Source organism: Phacochoerus africanus, chromosome 8 (genome assembly GCF_016906955.1).
Source record: "Phacochoerus africanus isolate WHEZ1 chromosome 8, ROS_Pafr_v1, whole genome shotgun sequence".
Lineage (NCBI taxonomy): Eukaryota > Metazoa > Chordata > Mammalia > Artiodactyla > Suidae > Phacochoerus > Phacochoerus africanus.
Genome location: NC_062551.1, coordinates 100729058 through 100755226, shown reverse-complemented (window position 1 = coordinate 100755226; position 26169 = coordinate 100729058). Strand labels below are relative to the sequence as shown.

The following is a 26169-nucleotide window of genomic DNA, read 5'->3' as shown; positions in this document are numbered from 1 at the left end:
TGCTAGTCAGATTTGTTTTGGAGACACGGATTTTTTCGGAACTCCAAAAAATGGTATTTTATTTTATTATTTTATTTTATTACTTAATGAATTTATTAAATTTATAGTTGTACAATGATCATCACAACCCAATTTTATAGCATTTCCATCCCAAATCCCCAGTCCATCCTCCCCACCTCCCAACCTGTCTCCTTTGGAAACCATAAGTTTTTCAAAGTCTCTGAGTCAGCATCTGTTCTGCAAAGAAGTTCATTCTGTCCTTTTTTAGATTCCACAGGTAAGTGATAGCATTTGATGTTGGTGACTTGCTGTCTGAGTGACTTCACTTAGCTTGATAATTTCTAGGTCCATCCATGTTGCTAAAAATGCTGGTATTTCTTTCCTTTTAATGGCTGAGGAATATTCCATTGTGTATATATAACACATCTTCTTGATTCACTCCTCTGTCGATGGACATTTGGGTTGTTTCCATGTCTTGGCTGTTGCAAATAGTGCTGCAATGAACATCAGAGTACATGTGTTTTTTCAAGCCCTGGTTTTCTCTGGATAGATGCCCAAGAGTAGGATTGCTGGATCAAATGGTAGTTATATTTTTAGTAAAAAATGGTAATTTATTTTAAAAGAATATTTCCCCTGATGTAGAGATGCTAAGCCCCACTGTTCATTAGCACCACAAAGGGAGCCTTAACACAATGCCAGTGTTCAGACCTCACCTCCAGATATGGGTTCAGCTGGTCTGGGGTGGGGCTCAGGCATCTGGATTTTTTAAAAAGCTCCCAGGGGTTCTCCTGTGTAGCCAGGGCTGAGAACTGCTGCTGTGGTACCCATGGTGGTTTGCAAACTGTGATCACAACTCATGGTCATGAGAGCAATTTAATAGGTTGGGACCAGAAATTAAACAACAGCAACAACAACAACAAAACCATAGGAGTTTCCCTTGCAGCTCAGCAGGTTAAGAACCTGGCTAGCAGCATGAGGATGCGGGTTCAATCCCTGGCCTCAGTCAGTGGCTTAAGGATCCAGCATTGCTGTGAGCTGTTGTGTAGGTTGCAGATGTGGCTCGGATCTGACACTGCTGTGCCTGTGGCCTAGGCTGACAGCTGCAGCCCCAATTTGACCCTTAGCTTGGGAACAGGTGTGGCCCTAAAAAAAAAAATAAGTAAAATAAACCTACAGTTGACAGAATCATTCATGCATGCATGTGTGTGTGTTTACTTACTGGGTTGTGATCTAAGGGATCTCTCTTTCTGTGAGATGTGAAATGTCTTAAAAATCTGAAAGCCACTGCCTCATGTCATTCAAACATTTCAGACCTTTAGAAACACTTTATCAGAGTTGGTGTGAACTATTAAAGGCTTTTCAAAGTTTAAAACTTATATTCTAATTCTCTCTCATTTCTTCATTCATTGATTACAATTCAAAGATCAAAAATGCCATCTGTAATTATTTGTGTTTACGTGATGAGCACAGAGTCTGACTTAAGTAGATGCTCAAAAATGTATAACAAATGAAAGAATGAATGATTAAATGAATTATTAGGTAATACTTTGCCTAGTCTTTCCAAGAATTATTTTTACAAACTTGTTTCTCTTCTCCCTTCCCAAGCTCCTAGCTAATTACTCTGGAGAGAATAAACCAAGAACGCTTGAATGGACACCCCAAGTTCAACATAACAGCCAAGGTAGGGCTTCCCTCTTTGCTGACATATGCATCCACGTGACGGTGGTGCTTGGTTTGCACTGGGTCACACTGATCACGCCAATTCTGGTCACATCCATATTATCACAGTCATGGCTGGACCCACTGGCAGGACATAAGATACTCATGAAAGACAGAACCAGAAAGAATGCGGCCGAAATGGGTTAGCCTTCCTCAAAGCAAGTCACATCACGGACAGTTCCCAGACCGCGGTTGAGGGCTTCAGAAAACACTCTAGTTCTCTCCATAACCACCTTCACATTGTGAAGAAAGGTACCGTGAGACACCTGAGAAAGGTATCAAGTGACCCCGGTCTCAGCCCTGAGCAAAGTGCTGCAGGAAACCCCAGAAAAGATCAGAGTTGCTTAAACTCTGCAGTAGGGATTGGATGTGAGGAAGCAATTCAGACCGGGCGGAAATGAGCCAGACAGGAGTCTGCAAACCAAACAGCGAGAAGACAGGAAACACAATAGAAACCTCAATTCTAATTTGCCCCATGCCTCTTCATTGGGTGTTTGTCTTGTGGGACATTTACAAACCATCAGCAAAATGACCATCCCTGGGAACTCTGCTCCCGAACGGTGGGCCTCCTGTGCTCATTCCAGGCGTCCTCTCACTGCTGCCTAACTGATGGCTTTCTGGGCTGTTTCCATCTTGGGTCCCACAGGTCACGTTTCTTTGGGAGGTGACAGGGAACAGGGTAAATATATCTACAGCATCAGTAACTTTTGGCTGAAACAAGCCATTGATCAGAGTGGCAGCCACTGGCTTCTAAAGGCCTATGCAGAGGTGACGAGAGGGCGTTCTACTCAAGCGAACAGCTGTGAAGGTACAGACAGCGGAGATGAAGATCAGAAAAAAAGCACAATTCATAGTAGAGGCAAAACTTGAACATGTCCAAGTTAAAAATCTACGAAAGCAGACTAAAAGGAGGGGGATTTAATCCAGGAAAGAGAAGACTAAGGGGTGATTTTATTGGAACCTTCAAAAATAAATGAACGATGATTTTATAGGAACTGGAGACACCAGGTCTTTATATCTTAAGCTGAAGTTTGAATAATCGATATTAGAGCTGAAAAAGTACACCTTTATTTCTCCTTAATCTAATCACTGTTTCTTGACTGCTTCTTGTATACTACACCAGTTGTTAAATACTGAATTCTATTGACCCGGTGTGTGTAAGGCTTTGGGCAAGGACTGAGAAGGGTGGAAAATTTTACAGGACGTAATCTTTTTCTTCAAGGGGCTCCCTGAAGGAGGCCGTGAAGCAGATTGTATGTGTAACTGATATACTAGGAGTGTTGGAAATGGGCTAGTGGAGGTGCCTACAGCCACACGACCCAGCTGCGCAAATCACATGCTCTTTATGACTTGACTTTCAGATCCTCACTAAAGTTGAGAGAGCGCTGAAGTTGCTTCTGAAGATGGGTATGTGTAATGAGCTACTGTTTCCAGAGAAATGGAAAATGGGAGCTAAATGGAATTGTGGGAACAGATACTTTTGACCAGTTTTGATACTAGTAAAAAATTGAGTGTGGAACTTTGAGCTTAAGGTTTTGCAATCAGCGAGTTCTTTATTGTTTCCTTCTGAAGGCAGATATTACCATTGTCTGCACAGAATGTAGATTGAATGCAGCCCATGTGGGCTAATAGTGGTCACCAGTTTCGGAGGACTCTGTGTCACACAGCCACCCAGACATGGACAAACTGGTCTTAACGATCGCCTCCTCCCAACTCAGATCTGAATACACTGTTTCATTAGACTTTTTAGCTTAAGAGAACTTGCCTAGAATGAACTAAATAAATCCCGCTTTCCCTAAAACATGGGTTTTCTAAGGTTGATCAGTTTTCAAATTAACATGTACCAAAACGATTACTTTGAAAATGGGGGCATTGAAAACAGTTAACTCAGGACTTGCTCCGAGAATGTTGTGTTGACTCATAAAAGGTCAAGTCCTTCCACCTTCTTTCAGACCCATTTCATTAAGATGTTATCCTTTTTAGTTCAGCACTGCACTAAATAATCACAGTATTAACCTTCAGCTACCCTGCGGGAGGGCTGTAACAAGTATTAGTTGGATAATTTTTGGGGGTGTGTGTGTGGCAGGACTCCCAAGCACAGCAATGTGAAAACATTCATATTTAAAATTCTCATGTATGCATAATAAATATTAGAACACCACTGAGCTAAAATTAATGAGTCTGTATTTAAAGCATGGCCGTATTTAAAATTACCTGCCTGATGACAGTTTTACCTAATCACATTAGAAGTATCTCTGATTGCTTCTTGTTAATTGCTATTTATTCGAATCTGGAGGGGAAAAGGTCCAGACATTTCCTGGTAACAGATTACTTAATTGCTAACATCAAACGGGTACTCAAAATAATATTCCTACCCTTGAGCCAGCCAGTCAGCAATGTGTTCTAAAGGGCAGCTGTGGTGGAAGATTGTTCTGGGTGCTGTGGGGAGACAGGAGGCCATCTCTGCAGTTTACAGAAGCAGAGAAAGAAAGGCCTAGAAAGAACAGCAGTATTAGCTGAGTCTGTGCAGGTGTCTGTCCTGTGAATCCCACATGTACCTGAGGGCCAGGGGAGTCCACCCAGCCAGAGCACCTGACCCTATTGCCCTTGAGATCTGCAGTCCAGCAAGCAAGGTCATGTTTCCATCACAGAAGACCCAAGACTTCTCTCCTAGTCATCTTCTTATTTTTACGCTTATGGCTCATTGTCTGTCTCCACCCACTTGAATTTAAGCACCATGAAAGGAGAGATTTTTATTTGCAGATACATTCCAAATGCTTATAACACCTGGCACATAGTGGGCTCTCAGTGAATATTTGTTGAATGAATAAATTTAATAATTTCCACAGTGGACGAAGATAGGGACATCAGTTCAAGTGCATTTGTTGACTCATTTGAAGGATGTTTCCGAGTCAGTATAGATGTCTGGCTGTGATATTTTCCTTCTACTCTTAGACTTCACTTCCAAAGGCATGGGGGTAAATCGAAAGGCCCAGGAAGGACAACCCCAAGTTCAAAGTGATAGGGCTCATGAAAAACACAGCTATTGAGAAAAATGAAAAGGGAAGAAAGTAATCTGGGTTGTTCTGAAGGAAAACTTTGTAGATTTTGAAAAATGAAAGGGAAAAATTATCACCAACACCAAATAACCCATCTGAGTGAGCTTCCTTTAATAAACTAAATGGCTTAATTTTCTTCATTGGAGAGACCAGGCCAAGTGAAATTCGAACTGCTGCTTCTTGGAAAAAAAACCAAACCAAACAAAATCTTGGCTGCCTTCTGAGGCAAACTGTTCATGCAGATCCTGAATGCAGATCACAGACCAATTTACAGAGGAGCAGCTGCACTGGTAGAAGCTCCCGTCACCCCTGCTTGTCCATTCCCACCACTAAATTGCCCATCTTGGGGAATCAGATCCTATAAACACTCTATTTCTTTATTTTTTTAAAAAAACATAAACAGAGCTAATGTTAGCCAGGAGTTCTTGATGTATTTTTTTCCTATTAAAAGACCTTCGCAGCCCCAGAACTGCACAGTAAAAAACTGACTCCATTTCCAAACCGCCCCGTGCATGTTTAATCCAATTGCCATCGGCTACCGTTCAAGGACTGTGAAAAATCCATTGCGGGCACATTCTGGGTTTAACCTGGGATTTCGCACCACTCTGCGCACATCAGGAATCAATTTGCCTTGATGCCCAGATTCCTCAATCAAAGGGAACATGATCTGATTTCAAACCGACGTAAATGAGAAATGGACGGGTGTTGCCTTGTAGGTGAAACCGCATAGAACAGCTAAGACAGATTCCCATGAAATAGAACTGCTTGGGGAAAAGCTCTCAATATTTAAACTGAGTCTCTTTCTCTCACCGTTGGCTTTCCAGTTCCCTTTTTAATGGTGTTCTGACTTTTCTTTTCACTCCATCCTCCTTTCTGCTGACTTTTCTCCATCTCTGTTCCCTTGTATGGCTACCATCAGCAGGCAATGACCCTAACACAGCAGCTTTGTTCCTAAAGGCTCTGAGGCCCCAAGGGAGGGTCATGCTGTGGACGTGCCTGCAGTCCTCTGTGCCTGTCACGCAGGAGCTGAGGCTTTACTGCTGCCTCGAAGGACTTCCCCACGCACCCCAGCCCGGGCATCCAGCAGGGGCAAGCGGGCATTATATTGATCATAGGATTCAACAGCCCTCACCTGCCCAGAGGGATCTATGGGGCAAAGACCTGGAAGCAGCGAGTGTCACTGAGAAACCACTAGTTCTCCAAATGGTTCACCAGTGGCTACTTAATTCTTGAATTGTATTTGACCAGTTTTCACTCTGTCTTCCCAGGAGTATTTTCAGGATTTGAGCTGGCCTAGCCCCCTGTGATAGCTAGACACCCAAGGGCAGAGACAGATGGAGATAGAGTGCATAGCAAAGCCAGGTTTTTCTTTCTTTCTTTTTTTTTTTGTCTTTTATCTTTTTAGGGCCACACCCACGGCATATGGAGGTTCCCAGGCTAGGAGTTGAATTGGAGCTGTGGCCGCTGGCCTACACCACAGCCACAGCAATGCCAGATCCAAGCCCTGTCTTCGACCTACACCACAGCTCACGGCAAAACCGGATCTTTAACCCACTGAGCAAGGCCAGGGAATGAACCCACATCCTCTTAGATACTAGTCAGATCTGTTAACCATTGATCTACAATGGGAACTCCTAATCTTTTTTAATTTTTTAAATTTATTGATTTATTTTTTGGCTGCACCTGTGGCATGTGGCATTTCCTGGGCCAGGGATCTAACCCAAAATGCAGCTGTGACCTATGCCACAGCTGTGGCAACACCAGGTCCTTAACCTGCTTTGCCACAGGGAAATTTCCAACAAAAACATAGTTTTAAAGAAAGATTTCTTGTGAATATATTATTCATTAATATACTTATTCATAGAATATATAAGGATTCTGAATATTCAAAAATCTATTAACAAATAGATTCTTCATGAATACATTTATAAGGAGAAAGTTTTTAAGAATTTATTTATAAGGAAATATATTCATGAAGAATATACTCTTGAATATTAAGAATATATTCATAGGAACACTCTGTATTCAGGAATGTATTTTTATGCCTTGGGAGTTGGAGAGACAAACTGAATATTTTTTAAAATGATGCAAAGCAAAGTGTAAGGCAATCAAAACTCGGTATTTCAAAAGACATAGAAGCCTGGGCCTGACTCAAAGGCCCAAGGACTTCCCCCTTTACGCCCCTGCTTCCAACCTCACTCAACAGATGGGGAGTCCACAGACAAGGGTGGCTCAAGTATGGAACCCCAGGGGTGTCCAGGAGTTAGCAGTCAGCCCAGGAAGGGCGCCACAGCTCGGAGCCCTGGGCTAAGGATGAGCCACCCTCCTGCGCTGTCACCCTTGCCGTCTCTTTAGGACGCGGGTGACATGAGGTTAGCATCTAATCACAGAGGGAGGAAGGGAAGAAGGGTTCAGAGCTAATCAAGGACAGATTTTTCTTAGACTGTGGGATGTAGCAAGTGACACGTAGTTTTGCAAAAATGACCTGAAATTCTAGACATTCCAAGACTATGGCCTCAGAAGTCCTAATCTCCCTTAGGATTCTTGCTAGTGATCCAATTCCTAGTACTATTATGTATACTTATGATGTGTTATATGAATGGTCCTGGAGGAACTCTTCTCTGGTCTGTTCGCTGCAATAGTCAGAGCTGAGGCAGGACAGTCAGGAGCCCTGCACGGGCCTGGACCTCTGCATTGCTGGTGCCGGGTCAGCCATCAGATCTGCCAAACATAAAACCACGGCCTCTTTAAAAGGTCCAGATCCAACATGGACATGACCCTGGGAACACGCCTGGAGTGGGTGTGGCCACTCTGCTAAGAGATGCAGGTGAGGCCCCTCAGGTGAGGCATTTCCCCCTGCCCCCTACTCCTTGGCCCAGGTCGGTGTCTGCTCCAGTGGGGTCCTGATCATGAGTGTGGGGTTGTGAATCTTCAGAGCTGGACCCAGTTTGGTCTTTATCACCTGGACAACGTCTTTCTGTGGTAGGAGCAGGAAGGCTTTGCCATCAATCTGCTGCAAGTCAATCCATAAGCACAAGTCAGCATTTCCTGCTGTTAAAATCTTCTGCCCCCCAGGGACCCCTGGGTGCTGAGATGTGCATCAGGAACATGATGGCTTCCCAGAGCTTGGGGATGGAGGACGATGGCATCTTAGTCCAACCACTGCCAGCTCTAAGTTTTCCCCAGAACTCTGACACTTAGTTAAATTTAAAAGGTGTTCATTCTGTTAAATATGAATTCAATGTACATTAACTGTTCAAGGCTAAATTTCTGTGGTTACATTTAAAATTTTGGGGGGAGTTCCCTTCGTGGCTCAGCTGAAAAGAATCCTACTAGTATCAGTGAGAATGTGGGTTTGTTGGTCCCTGGCCTCACTCGGTGAGTCAGGGATCTGGTGTTGCTGTGGCTGTGGCTATGGCAGGCAGCTCTAGCTGTGATTCGACCCCGAGACTGGAAACTTGCTGCAAATGTGGTGCTAAAAAGAAAAAAAAATTTTTTTCGGACTGAATTTTTAAAAATTTATGTATTTATTTTTTATCTTTTTGCCTTTTCTAGGGCCGCTTCCTATGGCATATGGAGGTTCCCAGGCTAGGGGTTGAATCAGAGCTGTAGCCACCAGCCTTCGCCAGAGCCACAGCAATGCCAGATCCGAGCTGCATCTTCCACCTACACCATAGCTCACGGCAACGCCAGATCTTTAACCCAATGAGCAAGGCCAGGGATCGAACCCACAACCTCATGGTTCCTAGTTGGATTTGTTAACCACTGCACCATGATGGGAACTCCTGAATTTTTTTTTATATATTACTCAATGAATTTATTACATTTATAGTTGTACAACGATCATCACAACCCAATTTTATAGCATTTCCATCCTAACCCCCCAGCGCATTACCCCACCCCCCAACCTGTCTCCTTTGGAAACCGTAAGTTTTTCAAAGTCTGTGAGTCAGTATCTGTCCTGCAAAGAAGTTCATTGTGTCCTTTTTTCAGATTCCACAGGTAAGTGATAGCATTTGATGTTGGTGACTCGCTGTCTGACTGACTTCACTTAGCATGATAATTTCTAGGTCCAGCCATGTTGCTGAAAATGCCATTATTTCTTTCCTTTTAATGGCCAAGTAATATTCCATTGTGTACATATACCACATCTTCTTGATCCACTCCTCTGTCGATGGACATTTGGGTTGTTGCCATGTCTGGGCTATTGCAAATAGTGCTGCAGTGAACACTGGAGTACATGTGTCTTTTCGAGCCATGGTTTTCTCTGGATAGATGCCCAGGAGTGGGATTGCTAGATCAAATGGTAGTCCTAGTTTTAGTTTTTGAGGAATCGCCATACAGTTTTCCACAGTGGTTGCACCAATTTACAATCCCACCAACAGTGTGCTAGGGTTCCTTTTTCTCCACACCCTCTCCAGCGGTTATTGTTTGTAGACTTTTTGATGATGGCCATTCTGGCTGGTGTAAGGTGGGACCTCATAGTGGTTTTGATTTGCATTTCTCTAATGATGAGTGATGTTGAACATCTTTTCATGTGTTTTTTGGCCATCTGTATGTCTTCTTTGGAGAACTGTCTGTTTAGACCGTCTGCCCATTTTTTGATGGGGTTGTTTGTTTTCTGGTATTGAGAGGTAGGAGGTGATTATAAATTTTGGAGATTAATCGCTGGTCAGTCGATTCATTTGCAAGGACCTTCTCCCATTCTGTGGGCTGTCTTTTCATTTTGTTTAGGGTTTTCTTTGCTGTGCAGAAACTTTTAAGTTTAGTTAAGTCCCATTTGTTTATTTTTGTTTTTATTGTCATTACTCTAAGAGGTGGATCTGAGAAGATGTTGCTGTGGTTTATGTTGGAGAGTGTTTGGCCTATGTTTTCCTCTAAGAGTTTTATAGTATCTGGCCTTATATCTAGGTCTTTAATCCATTTGGAGTTTATTTTTGTGTATGGCGTTAGGGAGTGTTCCAGTTTCATTCTTTTACATGTGGCTGTCCATTTTTACCAGCACCACTTATTGAACAGGCTGTCTTTTCTCCATTGTATATTCTTGCCTCCTTTGTCATAGATTAGTTGACTGCAGGTGCATGGGTTTAATTCTGGGCTTTCTGTCCTGTTCCACTGATCTATATGTCTGTCTTTGTGCCAGTACCATACAGCTTTGATGACTGTAGCTTTGTAGTATAGTCTGAAGTCAGGGAGCCTGATTCCTCCAGCTCCATTTTTCTTTTTCAGGATATCTTTGGCTATTCTGGGTCTTTTGTGCTCCCAAACAAACTTTAAAATATTTTGTTCAAGTTTTGTGAAGAATGTCCTTGATACTTTGATAGGGATTGCATTGAATCTGTAGATTGCCTTGGGTAGTATAGTCATTTCGATAATATTGACTCTTCCAATCCAGATTTGATTTTAATATAAAGGTGTCTCACAGGACTGATTTTGAACAAGGATCTAATAAGTCCCATTGCTTCCTGTGAAGCCACAGAAATGCTTCATCCTTAAAGCAACACATCCTTTGACATTCCTTTTGAGGGAGTGTTGTTTTCACTCATCAGGCCTTCATTAATTTTTTAAAAAATGAAAGAAAACCCCGAGTCACCCTGAAGATGAGATGGAGTAGAGCTGTAGTTAAATTAGTCACCAGAAATTCACCTAGTGCTTCCTGCAATCCACTTGACTCCATCTGGTTGAGGCTACCTTTCCAGCTCTGGTCCAGGAGCAGGCAGCAATGGCCATGCAGAGGTTGGAGGTCAGGCTGGCCGGCACCCCCTCCACCCACGTAGCTCACAAAGTGCACCTGCCAGGACCCCCTGCCCAGCACTCTTTGCCTGGACGGGGCCTAGCACACCCTGCCTGCCTGCCTGGCCCCTCTCCTTCCAGAGCCCAGGGGCCTGGGAACAGAGAGTTGACTGGACCTGCAGGTGTCTGGGGTGGGAGGGTGGTACCTAAATGTGAGCCTGCTCTCTAGAGGCTATGGGAAGCCCACTCCGACCCTGTCTGTGAGCTTTTACCGGTATACAAAGCCAACTGAGTTAAAATCTATCATGCTTGTAATCTAACCACAGACGGCTTTGCCCTTGGAACAGCCACCCCAGGCTCCAGGCATTCTCCCCTGACCCTCCATCCATCTCATTTCTGCACCTTTTAAGTTGGATGGACAGGCACCTCTCTTCCCTCTCTGATCCTGCTCTGTAGGGCCCTGGCCCGTCACTGTCCTGCTCAGAAATCCAATCCAGGCTTCTGTGCAGAGTGGCTGAGTCCCAGCTGAGAGGGAGTGGGCACAGCAGGGCAGCTCTGGGTGTGTCTTCACCACCTGCACAGAATCCAGGGCCCCAGATAAGCCCTTAGGACCTGCTTGGCTATCCCACCCCGCCTCCCACCCTGGGCCCTTGAGTGTTGTCACACATGCACAGTCATTGCGGCTGCCCCACATCCCCCATCCAGCCCCAGCAGCCCCACCCTGGCCCCTGGCATGCTCTTCTCAGCAGGAGCCCCAGGCTGGTCCCTGGTCCCCTCTGGGCCCTCAGTGTCTCTGGTCTGTGGCTGAGGTTGGTCACTTGCTTGGCTGACCCTGAACCCTGAGCAGATGAGCAGAGACCTTACCTCACACACTTGGCCTCTGTCCTGCAACCTCTCACTGCGCCTGGCACTGAGTACATAACCCAGTGTTTGTTGAATGAATGTCGACTGACAAAAGCATCATGGGCTAGATGTTGAAGCAAAAGTAGAATGTATCCAAGCAAAGGAGAAAAGGGCAACTGTGCCGGGGAGGAAAACCAGACTGGGGGTGAGTGTGACATGTGCCAGGATGACAGATTCGCAGCGTGTCTGTTACTGACATTAATAATGACCGTGAACAATGTTAATATAATGATAGTGAGGTGCGTATTCTTAGTTTGCCCATTTTATAGGTGGGGAAATGGAGACTAAGGAACCTCTTAAGGCCACACAGTCAGGCCAGTCCTGAGCTGACATCTCACCCCCCCAGCAGCTGCCAACTTGGCTGGAGGAAGGTGTCCTGGAGGAGGGTGGGCCAGGCCTGAGGCCAAGCACTGGCCTGTGAGTTGGTCAGGAGGCAGTGTCAGCTCTTAGGTCCCGAGGCTGAAAGGCACGTGCTGAAGCTGGTGCTTTGGGGAGATGAAAATGCAAAGACGCTCAATGAGGGTGAGCATGAGAAAGGGCCTGGGCCGGCAGGCGCCAATATCCAGAGCCGCCAGACCTCAGCAGACAAAACAGCAGCTCATGATGGCCACAGATGAAGAGGTGAGAGGAGCCAACGTGATGCCATTTATAGTTTGGCACTCCACAGTGTGGTGCTTAATTAGGATAATGATATTCAAGAAATACAGGACCTGCAGATTTCTCCTGAAAGAAAGGAAATGTAGTGGTGCCATCAGAAAAATGGAATTTTAAGAGTTCCCGTCATGGCGCAGTGGAAACAAATCCGACTAGGAACAGTGAGGTTGCAGGTTTGATCCCTGACCTCACTCAGTGGGTTAAGGATCCGGCATTGCTGTGAGCTGTGGTGTAGGTCCCAGATCAGACTTGGATCCCGTGTTGCTGTGGCTGTGGTGTAGGTTGGCAGCTGTAGCTCTGATTCGACCCCTAGCCTGGCAACCTCCATATGCCATAGGTGCGCCCCCCCCCCCGCCAAAAAAAAGTCAAAAAGAAAAAAATGGAACTTTGGGGACAGGACCCAGTATGGGGGCAGGAGAACAATATGGTGAATGTGTTCTGGGACCTTCCGAGTTAGTCCCCACAGTTACACCAAGGGCAGGCAGACATGCCAGACGGGGCCTCACTGAGGTATCTTCTCCAGAGAGCGTCCACAGCCAGGAAGTGTAGGGAGCCAGCTGGAGGGGTGCCCTGAAGAGGGGCAAGGAACAGGGGGAGGCCTAGGAAGAAGTGTCAGGTAGAGGCTGGCAGTGAGTGCCCAGGGCACAGGGTTCCCAGCTGGCACGTGGGCTTCAGGGGATTTGGAAAATTGTGTACAACGTGTCTTTTTTGCCCTAAGAGGAGGACTGGGATTTTTATTAACTTCTTGGGGGGTGAGAGGAGCAGCATCCCAGAAGAACAGGAATCACTATTTAGGAGCATAACGTGGTAAATAGGAAACTGGGGGGGCAGGAGGCTCTGATTTGACAGGTGTCAAGTCTGACCCAGAACAGAGTGGAGGATGGTTAAATGGAAGCAGCTGGTCCAACACACCCTCAGGATGTGCTGGGTCTCGGGAGGAAGAGGCTCCGAGGGCACCAGAATTTGATGGAGGATGAGGTCTCTGTATTAGACCCATGGGCTCCCAGACTCTTACTGCTGGAAGAGGCCTTAAACATTTTCTAGATTAAAAACAAAGTAGCCATGGAAGAGGCCATCTTCATGCAGTGCTTCCTAACCACTCCTGCCCGCCCTCAGCGACACATCCCAGAGAGAGCAGTCTGGGCGGTTCCCTAGCGTTGATATCCCCTCATCTTCACATCTCCCTAACTAGATGCCCTTGAGGATAAGGACCACATCCTAAATTTCCTTCTATGTCCTCACCTTTGTATCAGATTTCCTGGCACCAGAATCGGTTCTCAAGGAGAATCTTTGACTGTTCAGAGTATGGACTTTGTGACTGTTCCAAGAAGGGTAGCGAGGATCTGAGGCAGTTCAGGGTCAGCGAAAGGGCATGTTCTCTGCTTTGTTCCCATTGGGCGGCGCACTGGAGCCAGAGTTCAGTGGCCAGGGATGGAGCATTTTGAAAACAACTTGTGGGTCCTTGTGTTTTGTGCCATCCAGTGAAAAGGCGAGTGGTTATCTCTGGCAGAAGATACAGCACAAGGACCATCCCGCTTGTCTCCATCCTGGCCTGGGCCGCATGGCATAGCTGCCTGGGCCTTTGTCACATTGCCTAGAGGTGGGGGCTGGCTTTTAACTCCTCTGCGGCTGTGGTTGTTTCTGCCAAAGCAGTTTTCCACAGCACACGCAGGCCATGAATTCGATTTAGTGGTTCTAAAGGGAGAGACAAGCATGGTGAATGCATGTCATTGTAGGGAAGGCGCTGCTTTGTGAGACCGGTGTGGGAAATGTGAGAGTGTGCACTCACCCCGGCCGTGGGCCGTGTATCCTACTCTGGTCATGGAAACGCTCCAGAGAAGGGAACATGCATGAAAGAGAAGGGACTAAGTTGTCTTTATATCTTTTTACATCTTTATAGCAAGTATCTTGCCAGGGCAGGCGTGTGACAAATGTGCAAGTGGGTGAATAAGTTGGGTGGTGAACTTTCCGCAGCCCCTCCTGCCAGGTGTCCGTGGACACACACAGGCAGGATGTGACATATGCACATCACAGCCACAGGTGCAACCCAGGGTTGCTTGATGCCCATAGGGGTACTTTTATTCCTTACATTTGAAAATGCCTTTTAACACAGCACCTGGAAATCATCCAAGGGCACCCTAAATGTCCATCATTTCTAAAAGATGGCATTGCTTTAAAAGCAATCTTTACATGGGAGGGAGTGTTTGGAAAACTTGAGGATACTGCTAACTAAGCATAGTTATACAACGAGGCCCTGGAAAGGGGCAAATGACAAATTCCACTGTTAGGAAATGAGACCCAGGCTGGAAAAATGGTCCCCAGTGGGCCTGGAGCCAGGACAGTTAAGCCCGCAGCACTGGCTCAGCCGAATGGGGAGCATCGGCCACTGGAGAGATTTAAGGGGGCAGCAGCCCCACTGAGGGACACTGGGCTCCACAGGGAAGCCAGGAAAAGGAGGTCCCCCAGGAGGCGCATGGGGTGAAGTATGGGCTCAGCTCAGACCCCACACGCTCTCATTTTTCTTAGTCTTTCCAAGCTGCTATGTTGTGCCCAGAACTAACTTATTCTGTGTCCTTCCAAAGCAAAGCCTGGGTGGAGTTCCCGTTGTGGCTCAGTGGTTAACAAATCCAACTAGGAACCATGAGGTTGCGGGTTTGATCCTTGGCCTTGCTCAGTGGGTTAAGGATCCAGCGTTGCCGTGAGCTATGGTGTAGGTTGCAGACGCGTCTCGGATCCTGCGTTGCTGTAGCTGGTGGCTACAGCTCCTATTGGACCCCTAGCCTGGGAACCTACATATGCCGCAGGAGCGGCCCAAGAAATCACAAAAAGACAAAAAAAAAAAAAAAAAGCAAAGCCTGGGTGTCATCTGTGGGACACTGTGCTCTGGGGAATTTGGGGAACCCTCCCCAACTCAGCCTCCACCCCAGGTGTGCTGCGCCCCGCAAGGCCAAGGCCAAAGTCGGCCATCCTGGGCTCCAGCAGGGCTGCCATCACCTCGGGAAAGCAGACGGTCTACACTGCCATCCTGGCTGGAGGCAACAGCAGCAGTTCCCCTCCAGGGAGCTGGCTCCATCTGAAGCATCCCCTGCAGTGACCACAGCTTGAAGAAGAAAGAATGTGCTGAGGGGAGTGCGGAGGGGACCTTTCTGGTACTGATCTGTGGTCTGTGAGGCTTACTGCTGTGCACTGAGCAAGTCTACAGCACATGGGCTCAAGACAGGATTATTCTCAGGGGAATGAATCCTGATTGGCAGTAGTGTGTAATGATACCAAATAATGATCCGGGCCTTTGGCTATTTTAAAATTCGGACCAGAAAAGTCTGCCTCAGTGGAATTCATGGAAATTGTTCTTTACTTTGGAAAAAGGCAGATTGAGCAGAACCAGGATCTCTTTCCCAAAAGACAGAATTTGAGACACATGGCAAAGCTGTCTGAAGAAGACAGTAAAGGACAGCGGGAGAGGGGACAGCAAGGGACAGTGCCAGGTGGTACCGGCCGGCCACAGGCCACCCTGCCGGGCGGTGCAGCTCTGCCTACTCTTTGGCTTAAAAATCCAGTCTACCTTGGACATGGATGGTGATTTCTTGGCTCAAAATACTGAGAACAGGGAATGTGATCCTCTTTGTATTTGTTTGCCCAGGAAAGGACATTTTAAGCCCTGAAAACTGTCTGAGTAGCACACAGCTCTTTTTCAAGAACAGTGGCTCTTGGAGTATGTGCTGACAATAGGCCATCTCTGGAACACCTGCTTGGGCCTGGGGGAGTCCAGGGCCCTATGCAGGCCTGGCTTCCCAGGAGCCAGTGATTGAGATGCAATCAACACGTGCCTGTAGCTGATTCCTAGCCCCAGTTTTCCATTTTTGATTTCCTGCTATGTCCCCCAGCCCCCACTTCCTGTGAGTGCTGCCCAGAAGAATCCTCTTTGTGCAGTGCTCTTACCCAGGGCAGTATCTGGACTCACTCTTTGATGTCACAATTGTGTGGGTTGCGGGTGCTTTTGGCACTCAGTGGGTGGGGGCCAGGGATGCTGCTCAACATCCTACAGTTCACAGGGTGGCCCCACAGCAAGAGGGATCAGGCCCAGCATATGAGTAGCCCTGGGGTGGGGAAGCTACCCTAGAGCATTCTGTTCCTACACTCCACTCTGAGTCCTTCTGCCCCACACCCAGCCTGTGGCAGAGCCTTAGGATTTTACCTGCAGCACCTCCTGCCTCCAGCTCTTGGCTCTGCCGCTGGGGGAGCATCTAGCCCTCAGAGCTTCCCACTGAGGCGGGGCTGCAGCCATGCCTCCCAGGGGCCACCCTCCTAGCCCAGCCCAGCCCAGCCTATCCAGATCACCCCCCAGGCCTTCCCTGGCCCAGGCTCCTTGGCCCTGACTGCACTTTAGGATCAGCCTGGGATTCTGATCTATGCCCAGCACTGGGCGGGACCCAGCTAGATTGGTTTGGAATCTCTGCAGGGTAAGTTTGGCTCTAGATCCTGTTCAAAGCTCTCCAGGTGGTTCCTGTGTGTTGTCCAGGATGCAAAGGGGCTGAACTGCTGCTCCAGGGCACTTACAGCCATGCTTGACCTTGACAAAGTTATTAAACCCCTTTGGCCTTCAGCTTCAGCATCACTTCCACGGCAGTGCCCTGGGCAGAGTGTTTCTGAGTCCCTGTTGTTGGCCAGGCCCTGGGTGGGGTGCTGGGGGCTCGGGGCAGGGAGACAGAACCCACCTCAAGTCTGGAAAGGCAGATGGGCAGCGCCTCTCCTCCTGACCATCCCCGTCATGGCTGCCTTGCACAGGCCACTGCCCCCTCCCCTTCCTGATGCCACAGGCCAGTCAGATGATGGAAGGTTCCTGAATGCCAGGGCACCACACAGATGGAAGCTGTCATCGGCACTGTCATAACTGCAACCCTTCGTAGGCCAGTCTGGAAACAAAAGGCCAGAAAAGAGAGAAGGAGCTAGCGTCATTTCCGAGCTGGCGAGTGCTAATGTGACACAATAGTCACTATTTAAATCCCAGGACTTTGGGGGATTTGAAATATATTTTACTTAAATGTTGAATGACTACAACCCAAAGTATTATTTCAGGTGCATGTTTTAAATCAGGCTTTTCATCTTGCGCTGTAGGTGGCTGAGTTTGTACAGTCTCTGCTGGGCTACGAAGAACATGCCAAGTGCTTCAAGAAAGAGGTAGGAAATATAAAAATTATATGTATTTCTCTACTTCCAAGCCCAGAAGTGTTTTGTTCCCATTGACTTCAGCATAAACAAGAGTGGTTTGGGGAGGCAAGAGAAAGTGGTCCAGGCCAGAGGGGGCCCAGCGGGGCAGCCTCTGTCTGTGTCGCTGACATGAGCTGTGCTTTGTCACTGGAGGCTGCAGCCTCAGCTCTGCAGCTGCTCATGACAGGGGCTATTGCCACATGTTAATCAGTTAACACCGGGGCTGAGCCCCTGCACTGTGACTTCAGCTGGGGGCAGGGAGGACCTGCCTTGGGGAGGAGCACTGGCTTGTCGTGCCCTGCCCAGCCCCTGCTCAGGGGACACAGAAGCCACACAATCCTTCTGTGGAGCTTCTGCTTCCACACTCCTCTCATTTGAACTGCTTATGGAAGTTGCTGTCTGTTCTGGGCCCTGACTTGAGAATTGTCATCCTTGGGTCCTTGCAGTGACTTGGAGGACAGGGCAGATGGCCGATGGGTAAGCTGGGGTGTGGTGTGGAAAGGATTCCAGCCCGCATCCATCTGCTTCCAGGGCTCCCGCCATTGCTATAGAACCCTCCACCACTGTTGTTCTAGAACCCTCCAAGAAAACTGCAAGCACAGGGACCCCTCTGAGGCTGTCAGGGCATGCGTGGTGCTGGGAAGGTACTCTCTGAATGCTGCGTCCTGGGACCCTCAGAGCTGACAAGCCCTCTGTTTCCAGGGAGTTCAGCACCAGAGCCATTGCGGCTTCAGTCTGGAACTGCCCTTGGAACGTGGGGCTCACTGGCCCACCTGAGCCAAGCCTCATACACATGGGTGCCCTCTGTGTCTGGCAGCACCCAAACCTGCCTTATGCACAATCTCCTTGCACATCCAGCTGCTCCAGCTCAGCCCTAAGATCACATCTCTACTGCCCACTCTGTAACCACTGACTTGTATGAGGGGACCTGTAAGGATAGGATTAGTGTGTTTACAGCCCAGCCCCGGTTTTGAGCAGGGGCTTGATGACTGGCAGCACATAGAGCCCAGGGTGCATCACCCCACCACTGACCCTTAGAAGCCATGTGGCCTCAGCGAGTCTCTCCGCTTGAAATTATAGGTTTCCTTATCTGCCTGCAGGCTTGCTAGGAGGACCAGGCACAGAGAAGCAGCTTAGTAAAAGCTCCACCTCCATGTCCACGATCTAGATGGATGAGTCTTCATCAGACAATATAGCACAAATGGAAACTTTTAAAATTCTTCTAACACCCCACTCGGGGGTCCCGAGACCCCACCTTCCGCAGGACGTCGCAGACACTGGGGGTTATGTTGTCAGTTTACAAGGGTTAGAGCCAGTGGGGTGGGTTCATGGAAGGCGTAACCTTAGCCAGCCTTTCATTCTGTCTCCTTGGTTCTGGGACCAGGACCCCTTCTGAGCCCATCTGTCTAAACAGATGGCGTGGCCATGGGACACACCACAGCCCCAGGGACTCAGACTCTGAAACCACCCTGGGGCTCCTGCCCAGTGGCCACTGGCCATCACGTGACCTCAGGAAAGCTATGACATTTCAGACCACAATGTTTTAAAATATAATAAGTAGAACATTTGTTTTGAATGTATTTCTGCTTTTAGTGATATTTGCTGTAGAAAAAAAAATTTAAATACAAGAAAGTAAAAAGGAGAAAACAAAAAACAAACCAAACCACCAACCAAAGATAACTTCCCTTCACATTTAGTGTAAAGACTTCAAGTATTTTAACTATGTGTTAAAATACTTTATACAACATGATAGAGTCTACATCACTTTATACTATGTAATACAGCAGTCAGGCAAGTTTAATTTTACAAACTAAAGCAGATCTTTCTTTATCATCATATGTTCTATTGCTTAACAGTCCATGAAAATTTTCCCAAAACATTAACTATTTCATTAAGACATGAATTTTGATGACTGCCTGGTCCCCCATCCTAGATGACATTGTCATTTATTTCCTTTTGCTGCTTCTGGAGTCTCCAGTCTGCGGTACTGAACTGTGACAAACAACTTTGATGTGTCCTCATTGCACTCCGTTCTCATGGGAAATATTCCAGGAGATTCACTTGGTAGATGAAAGTGGGTTATTTTCTAAGGCCCTTAATAAAATTCAGTCCATAGATCAGTGGAACAGGATAGAAAGCCCAGAATTAAACCCATGCACCTGCAGTCAACTAATCTATGACAAAGGAGGCAAGAATATACAATGGAGAAAAGACAGCCTGTTCAATAAGTGGTGCTGGTAAAAATGGACAGCCACATGTAAAAGAATGAAAATGGAACACTCCCTAACGCCATACACAAAAATAAACTCCAAATGGATTAAAGACCTAGATATAAGACCAGATACTATAAAACTCTTAGAGGAAAACATAGGCCAAACACTCTCCAACATAAATGACAGCAACATCTTCTCAGATCCACCTCTTAGAGTAATGACAATAAAAACAAAAATAAACAAATGGGACTTAACTAAACTTAAAAGTTTCTGCACAGCAAAGAAAACCCTAAACAAAATGAAAAGACACCCCACCGAATGGGAGAAGGTCCTTGCAAATGAATCGACTGACCAGGGATTAATCTCCAAAATTTATAATCACCTCCTACCTCTCAATACCAGAAAACAAACAACCCCATCAAAAAATGGGCAGATGGTCTAAACAGACAGTTCTCCAAAGAAGACATACAGATGGCCAAAAAACACATGAAAAGATGTTCAACATCACTCATCATTAGAGAAATGCAAATCAAAACCACTATGAGGTCCCACCTTACACCAGCCAGAATGGCCATCATCAAAAAGTCTACAAACAATAACCACTGGAGAGGGTGTGGAGAAAAAGGAACCCTAGCACACTGTTGGTGGGATTGTAAATTGGTGCAACCACTGTGGAAAACTGTATGGCGATTCCTCAGAAAACTAAAACTAGGACTACCATTTGATCTAGCAATCCCACTCCTGGGCATCTATCCAGAGAAAACCATGGCTCGAAAAGACACATGTACTCCAGTGTTCACTGCAGCACTATTTGCAATAGCCCAGACATGGCAACAACCCAAATGTCCATCGACAGAGGAGTGGATCAAGAAGATGTGGTATATGTACACAATGGAATATTACTTGGCCATTAAAAGGAAAGAAATAATGGCATTTTCAGCAACATGGCTGGACCTAGAAATTATCATGCTAAGTGAAGTCAGTCAGACAGCGAGTCACCAACATCAAATGCTATCACTTACCTGTGGAATCTGAAAAAAGGACACAATGAACTTCTTTGCAGGACAGATACTGACTCACAGACTTTGAAAAACTTACGGTTTCCAAAGGAGACAGGTTGGGGGGTGGGGTAATGCGCTGGGGGGTTAGGATGGAAATGCTATAAAATTGGGTTGTGATGATTGCTGTACACTTATAAATGTAATAAAATTCATTAATTAAAAACAATAATAATAAAATTATCATAACAAAAACTAAACTAAACTAGACTAAAATAAAATTTGTTCCCTGCTCTGGCTCTGTCTGGCGTCCTGTGCACTGTTGTGATCTGGTTTATTTTAAAAATAAACATGAGGTCGACCTGATCACCTGTGGCTGCAGATGGAGAAAGGGTAGCCCAGGGCTGCCCCAGTGTGAGAGCACTGGGTCCTGGGCCTGGGGTGCCAGGCCGAGGAGCCCCTGGGGCGCAGAGCGTCTTGGGGGTGGTGCTCGCCCATGGCTGCAGGACGCAAGCCTAGAGGCTCACACCTTCCTGTTTCCTCAAAGCAAATATGTGATGTGGGGCTGGAGGCCTGGGCCCCTCCACCTAAATCAGCCCTGCTGGGGTGGGGGTGGGGAGGCAGTGGATACAGTGCTGGAGGAGGCTGCAGAGGGCAGGGCCTCCTAAGGCCCTCAGTCTGAGTGACTAGTCTTCCCCTATGCGTGGATCCGGAGTTTGACATAGGCACCTAGGAGAAATCCCTGCAGCGGGCAGGTCCATCCCAGGCCCTGGGCAGTCGCTCACCTCATCCACAGTACAGTGGGCCACCTGACCCACAGGGACATTGGCCCCACCCGGGAGCAGATTGCCATGCTGCTCACAGCCCAGGGGAAGGTCCTAGAAAGGCTGGGCCGACAAGGACACGAAGATGGACTGGTGCACTCGTGCTGCACCTGCTTGGCTGAATGCTCTGTAAGGGAGGTGGGCAGGGAGGCCGCCCAGGGCTGTCATACACGCTGCAAATGCTGGCCAGACAGCGTCACTGCCGGAGGAGTCCCTGGGTGCTGTGACACTGCTGCCTTGCTTCAAAGCAACAGCGTGAGGAACAGATGTTACTAAGGCCCGGAGACTGGTATTTGCTAAGCACCTTTGAAGAAATCTCTGTGATGCACTGATGCCAATGAGGAGCCAGCCTGTCACTGCCACTGGCCTCTCCCTTCTGAGTCAGGAGTCAGAGTGAACACACAGCCTGGCTGGATGCAACTTTCAGTGGGCGGCCCCACAGGCCACCCGGGATGTGCACACAGCCCTGCTCCTTCCTGGAGCTGCTGCATCTGTCACAACAGGCCCTGGCCCACGTCTGGTTTCCTGGAGAGCCTGGGTGGCAGCTGCTGCTCTAGGTCCCTGCAGGACATGAAGGCCTTGCCAGGCTGGGGGAAGAGGCAGCAGAGAGCTGACTGCCCTGGCCCAGGCACTCCTGATGGGGCCTCCCTTGGGGGCCACAGTCCTAGGCTCAAGGGACACTGGCTGCTGTGACCAAGGAGGAAGACTCCAGTGCCGCCCACACTTTCTCCCCAGCCTTTCTGAGCGAGGTTTCCACCTTCAAGAGGGACTTGACTTCTGCTATAGCCTGACATTTAGAGGGAGCCATGGATCTCAGTTCCCTAATGACTGCTTAAGAGGTGCGCGTGGACAAGGAGCAAGAACACTGAAGCCATTCCAGAGCAAACTCTCACCTTCATAGTGACCACTTTTAGGATACTTTCGACACACATAAAGCCATTGATATTTTAAAAGACTCTGAAGGACCGCAGAAGGAAATGTTTGAAGCCCTCCCCAGAGCCCACCTTTCCTGATGCAAACGGCAGGCTAAGTGAGGAGTAGCCACATCTCGATGATGGTTTATGATGATGGTTTGTGTTTTACTAATGATGTCTGAAGAGCTATTATGCAAATGTTCCGGCCCCAAATTATGACCATTGTCAGTGGGTGAGGCCGACCTGCCCTTTGCACACTCGCACAGTCACCCACCAGTCCGGGATCGGAGAGGACTCACGGCCAGGAAGCCTGGCCATTTCTGCTGGACGCTGAGCATGGATGTCCCCACGATGTCCCCATGCGTGCCGTCTACACAGATAAGGAGACAGCAAAATTGCTACCTTCTCCCCAGTTCTTATGCTCCAGTTGCAGGCAGCAGCAAATTCTTCTGTAAATGCTGACTGTCCAACACTGACCTTTTTAGTATGTAAATAGGTTACCTCCTCGGTGCGGTTCAGCCAGTGACGCGTGAGGCTGCTGGTTCTGAAGGGACGGCTCACATCTTCACAGCACCGGCAGGTTTACAAATGTGAATGCTCTTTAATGAAGTTGTCAGGCTGGATGGGAGCACACGCAGAACTGGCCCTGGAAACCCAGCGTGGAGGTGACATGGAGCAAGCGCCCTCCCAGGAAGCCACGAGTCAAAGCCCAGGGCTCTTAGGGACTAAGACCTGAGCCAGAGCTGGGCTTTTACTCTGCAAAGGAATCGCCGCCTCAATCCGTTGGTTGCTGTTGCTGAAAGCGCATGGGCTTAAAAAACAAATCACATATGGATCTCAAACCCATGCCCTATGTGAACCACTCATGTGTTGTTTCTGAAACAGACAGGACTCTGAAGAGACACGGAGATGAGTCTCGTGCTTTGGAGGAATGCAGGTGTCCAGGGAGGGTGATCATGCTCCTGTGACTCAGAAAGAAAGGCTGAAGGCCTTCGAAGTGGGAAAAAACCCATTGTGTTCCCAGGCAAAAAACATGTTCCAGAGCCCGGTACTGGAAGCAGATGGCCCTGGGTGCCGAGGCACGGACCTGGAAATAAACCCTACGTGTGGTGGGCAGCGTCGAACGGCACCAGCCTCCTCTGTCCACTGCCCGGCTCCCAGCCCTGGAGGACGAGGACAGGGACTCAGTGTGTTTCAGTAGCGAGAGGGCCCTGTGGCCACCACTCCAGGGAGAGAGCCCAGCTTGGACCCAGGTGGCTTTATGCTCTCAGCTGCTTTTGAATTTGGTTTGTGGCCCCATCAAATCAGTCTATTTGGAGGGAGGTGGAGGCTAGATGTGCAGGTGGAGCAGAGTTCACGGGAGGGGGCTCCAGAGGCCCGAGGTATGTAGCTACTTGCTGGGTTGGATCCCCTCCCGGGGTGGGGGTAGGAGTGAGGGTCCTGCCTGTGCACCTGGAACCCTCCATTTGGGGGGTTGGGGGGCTTGTTAGGACTATTCACATGCTGACCTTGGATGGGGCGGGAAGTGGGGAGCCGAGTTTTCCTGCTCCAAAGACATGATTTAGGTTAGGGAGGGAGGGCCTGAGCAGGGAGCCTGCTGTCCATCCCTAAGCCAGGGCTGGAGCTGAGACACCTCCCATGCAGGCTGGAGAGGGGAGACTCCAGAGCAGAGGCCACGCTAAATTCCGAGGACAGCTTTATTCCAAATTAACCCAAGGCAGGACCAAGTCTCCAGGGGCAGCACAAGAGAGAGCAGATGCATTTTGGAGAGTGTCATCATGGTGGTTCTGCCTTCTTTGTACTGCTTCCCGGGTCTGATTTCTTCCACAGCTGATGGTTTTGTGGGGAGACCTTTAGGTCTAGCTGAGACAGGACTGGGGTATCCAGGGAAGGGCAGGTCCCCCTCAACCCCAAGAGATCCTTCGCGCCTATGTATCAAGGTTTTTCTTTTTTTTTTTTTGTCTTTGTGTCTTTTTAGGGCCGAACCTATGACATATGGAGGTTCCCAGGCTAGGGGTCTAATCGGAGGTGTAGCCACCGGCCTACGCCACAGTCACAGCCACTGCCACTCGGGATCAGAGCCGCATCTGCAACCTACACCATAACTCAAGGCAATGCCAATTCCTTAACCTGCTTAGTGAGGCCAGGGATCAAACCCGCAACCTCATGGTTCCTAGTTGGATTTGTTTCCGCTGCACCACGACGGGAACTCCAAGGTTTTTCTTCTTTAAAATGGGATAATTATAGATCTCATGCCTCACTGAGCTGCTGGGATTAGAACGGCTCCTGCACATAAGTGTTCAGTGCACAGTCAATATTACGCGATAGCTGTCCCCCCCTTATTGACGGGGGTGCATTTCAAGACCCCTAGATTTGAAACCAAGGATAGCGCCAAATTCTATATAGATTATGTTCCTTTCCTGTACAAACGTGCCTATAAGTTTAACTTATAAATTAGGCACAATCAGAGATCAGCAATAATAACTAGTAGTAAGATATAGCAATCATGAAACACATACTATAATAATAAAAGTTTTGGAAATGCAGTCTCCCTCTCTCTCAAAATAGCCTGTACAAATTGAAAGCCTCTCCATCTTAACGGAGCACTTATCATGCACTTGGCTGTCACTGCTGCAGTTTGAGGCCGTGAAAGCAAAACTACCATTCATTTCTTTTCCTTCTTCACAATTTCGGAGATAGGAGATTTGTTCTTACCAGAGGTCTTAGCAATCTCAGCATACGATTTTTTTTTTTTTAATTCAAGTTGAGGACTTTGACTTTTTCACTTAAAGGAAGCGCTTTGTTTTCTTTCCGCAGATCAGATGTGGCTTCTCTTTGGCTTCAGATTTGGAAGCTGAAGTTTAGGTCAGCACTCAAGATCTCCAGGGCCCTATTCAGTGGCCCTGGAATGACACTGCGGTGTCCCTGAAGTCATCCTTGGAGTCCCGGGGAGTGGGGACCCACATGCTGTGGCCAGAGTAGGGCAGGTATACCACTGACAGTGCTGTGAATGCACGCTGAGCTGCCAGCTTTGGAATTATGTGGCTCCTGACAGGCTCTAGAATGTGGTGTGATGTGTATTATTTTAAATTCTGAGCAAAAAATCAGACTTTTGAGCATTTCCACGGAAAATTTTGCATACCTCTCTTACAGAATATGAATACACTGATTTTAACTTTTTACCAAGCCCAGCACCATTCGTGTCACTAGGTTGTTGTTGAGAAATGAAAGAGCATGAGCCTGTGATGAAGATGTGCACTGTCCTTAGAAGCCATTCCTGTAACATCAAAAGGATCAGCCTGTTCTATCTTGGGGCACTGAGAATAAACAGAGGCTTCTAGATAAGAAAAGGAAGCCCACCAAGAGAGGGCAACATTGGCCAACGGGGACTTGCTGTGTGGCACGGAGAACTTTACCCAATATTCTGTGATTATCTTTGTGGGACAAGAACCTGAAAGAGAACAGGTGTGTGTCTACACACGACAGGGTCACTTTGTTGGACAGCAGAAGTGATCACAACCTTGTAAATGACCTTCACACCAATAAAACAAACAAACAAAAGAACTTGAGATAACAGAACAACGAAAAAAGAAAAGGAAAGAAGAGTTCTCCTAACTGGTAACTCACATGTGTCCCCCACCAGGCCCAGCATCCAGCCCGGGGAGCCCCGACAGCCAAGGGACACTGGATGCTTCCAGCTGTTTCCTCCTCACAGCAACAACTCCTACCCAGCTCCCCGGAAAGGCAGCCAAGAAGAGTCAGCCTGCAGAAAGAGCCCTACAGCTGCAGGCTCTGACATCTTAATTCATCAAAATGCCTTTTGCATCAGAAAGTGAAATGTATGTGTGTTCCCGGCTTGGCCTCTAACATGGATGTGAGCGACGATAAATAAGGCTACGCCTTCACTTAAGACGCGCTGCCACTTCCAGAGAACAGCCCGCAAT

General features: G+C 47.8%; 1 protein-coding gene across 1 annotated transcript in view; it reads right to left on the bottom strand.

Moving 5' to 3' along the window:
• Window positions 1-7232: 7232 nt before the first annotated feature.
• The window catches only part of L3MBTL4 (L3MBTL histone methyl-lysine binding protein 4), a 243846-nt gene continuing 224909 nt past the window's right edge, over window positions 7233-26169 (bottom strand). Inside the window, 4 exon segments of the mRNA XM_053743522.1 lie at window positions 7233-7866; window positions 12575-12638; window positions 20858-21088; window positions 21217-21409. Coding sequence (XP_053599497.1) covers window positions 7642-7866; window positions 12575-12638; window positions 20858-21088; window positions 21217-21409 — 713 coding nt within the window. The 3' untranslated portion in view covers window positions 7233-7641.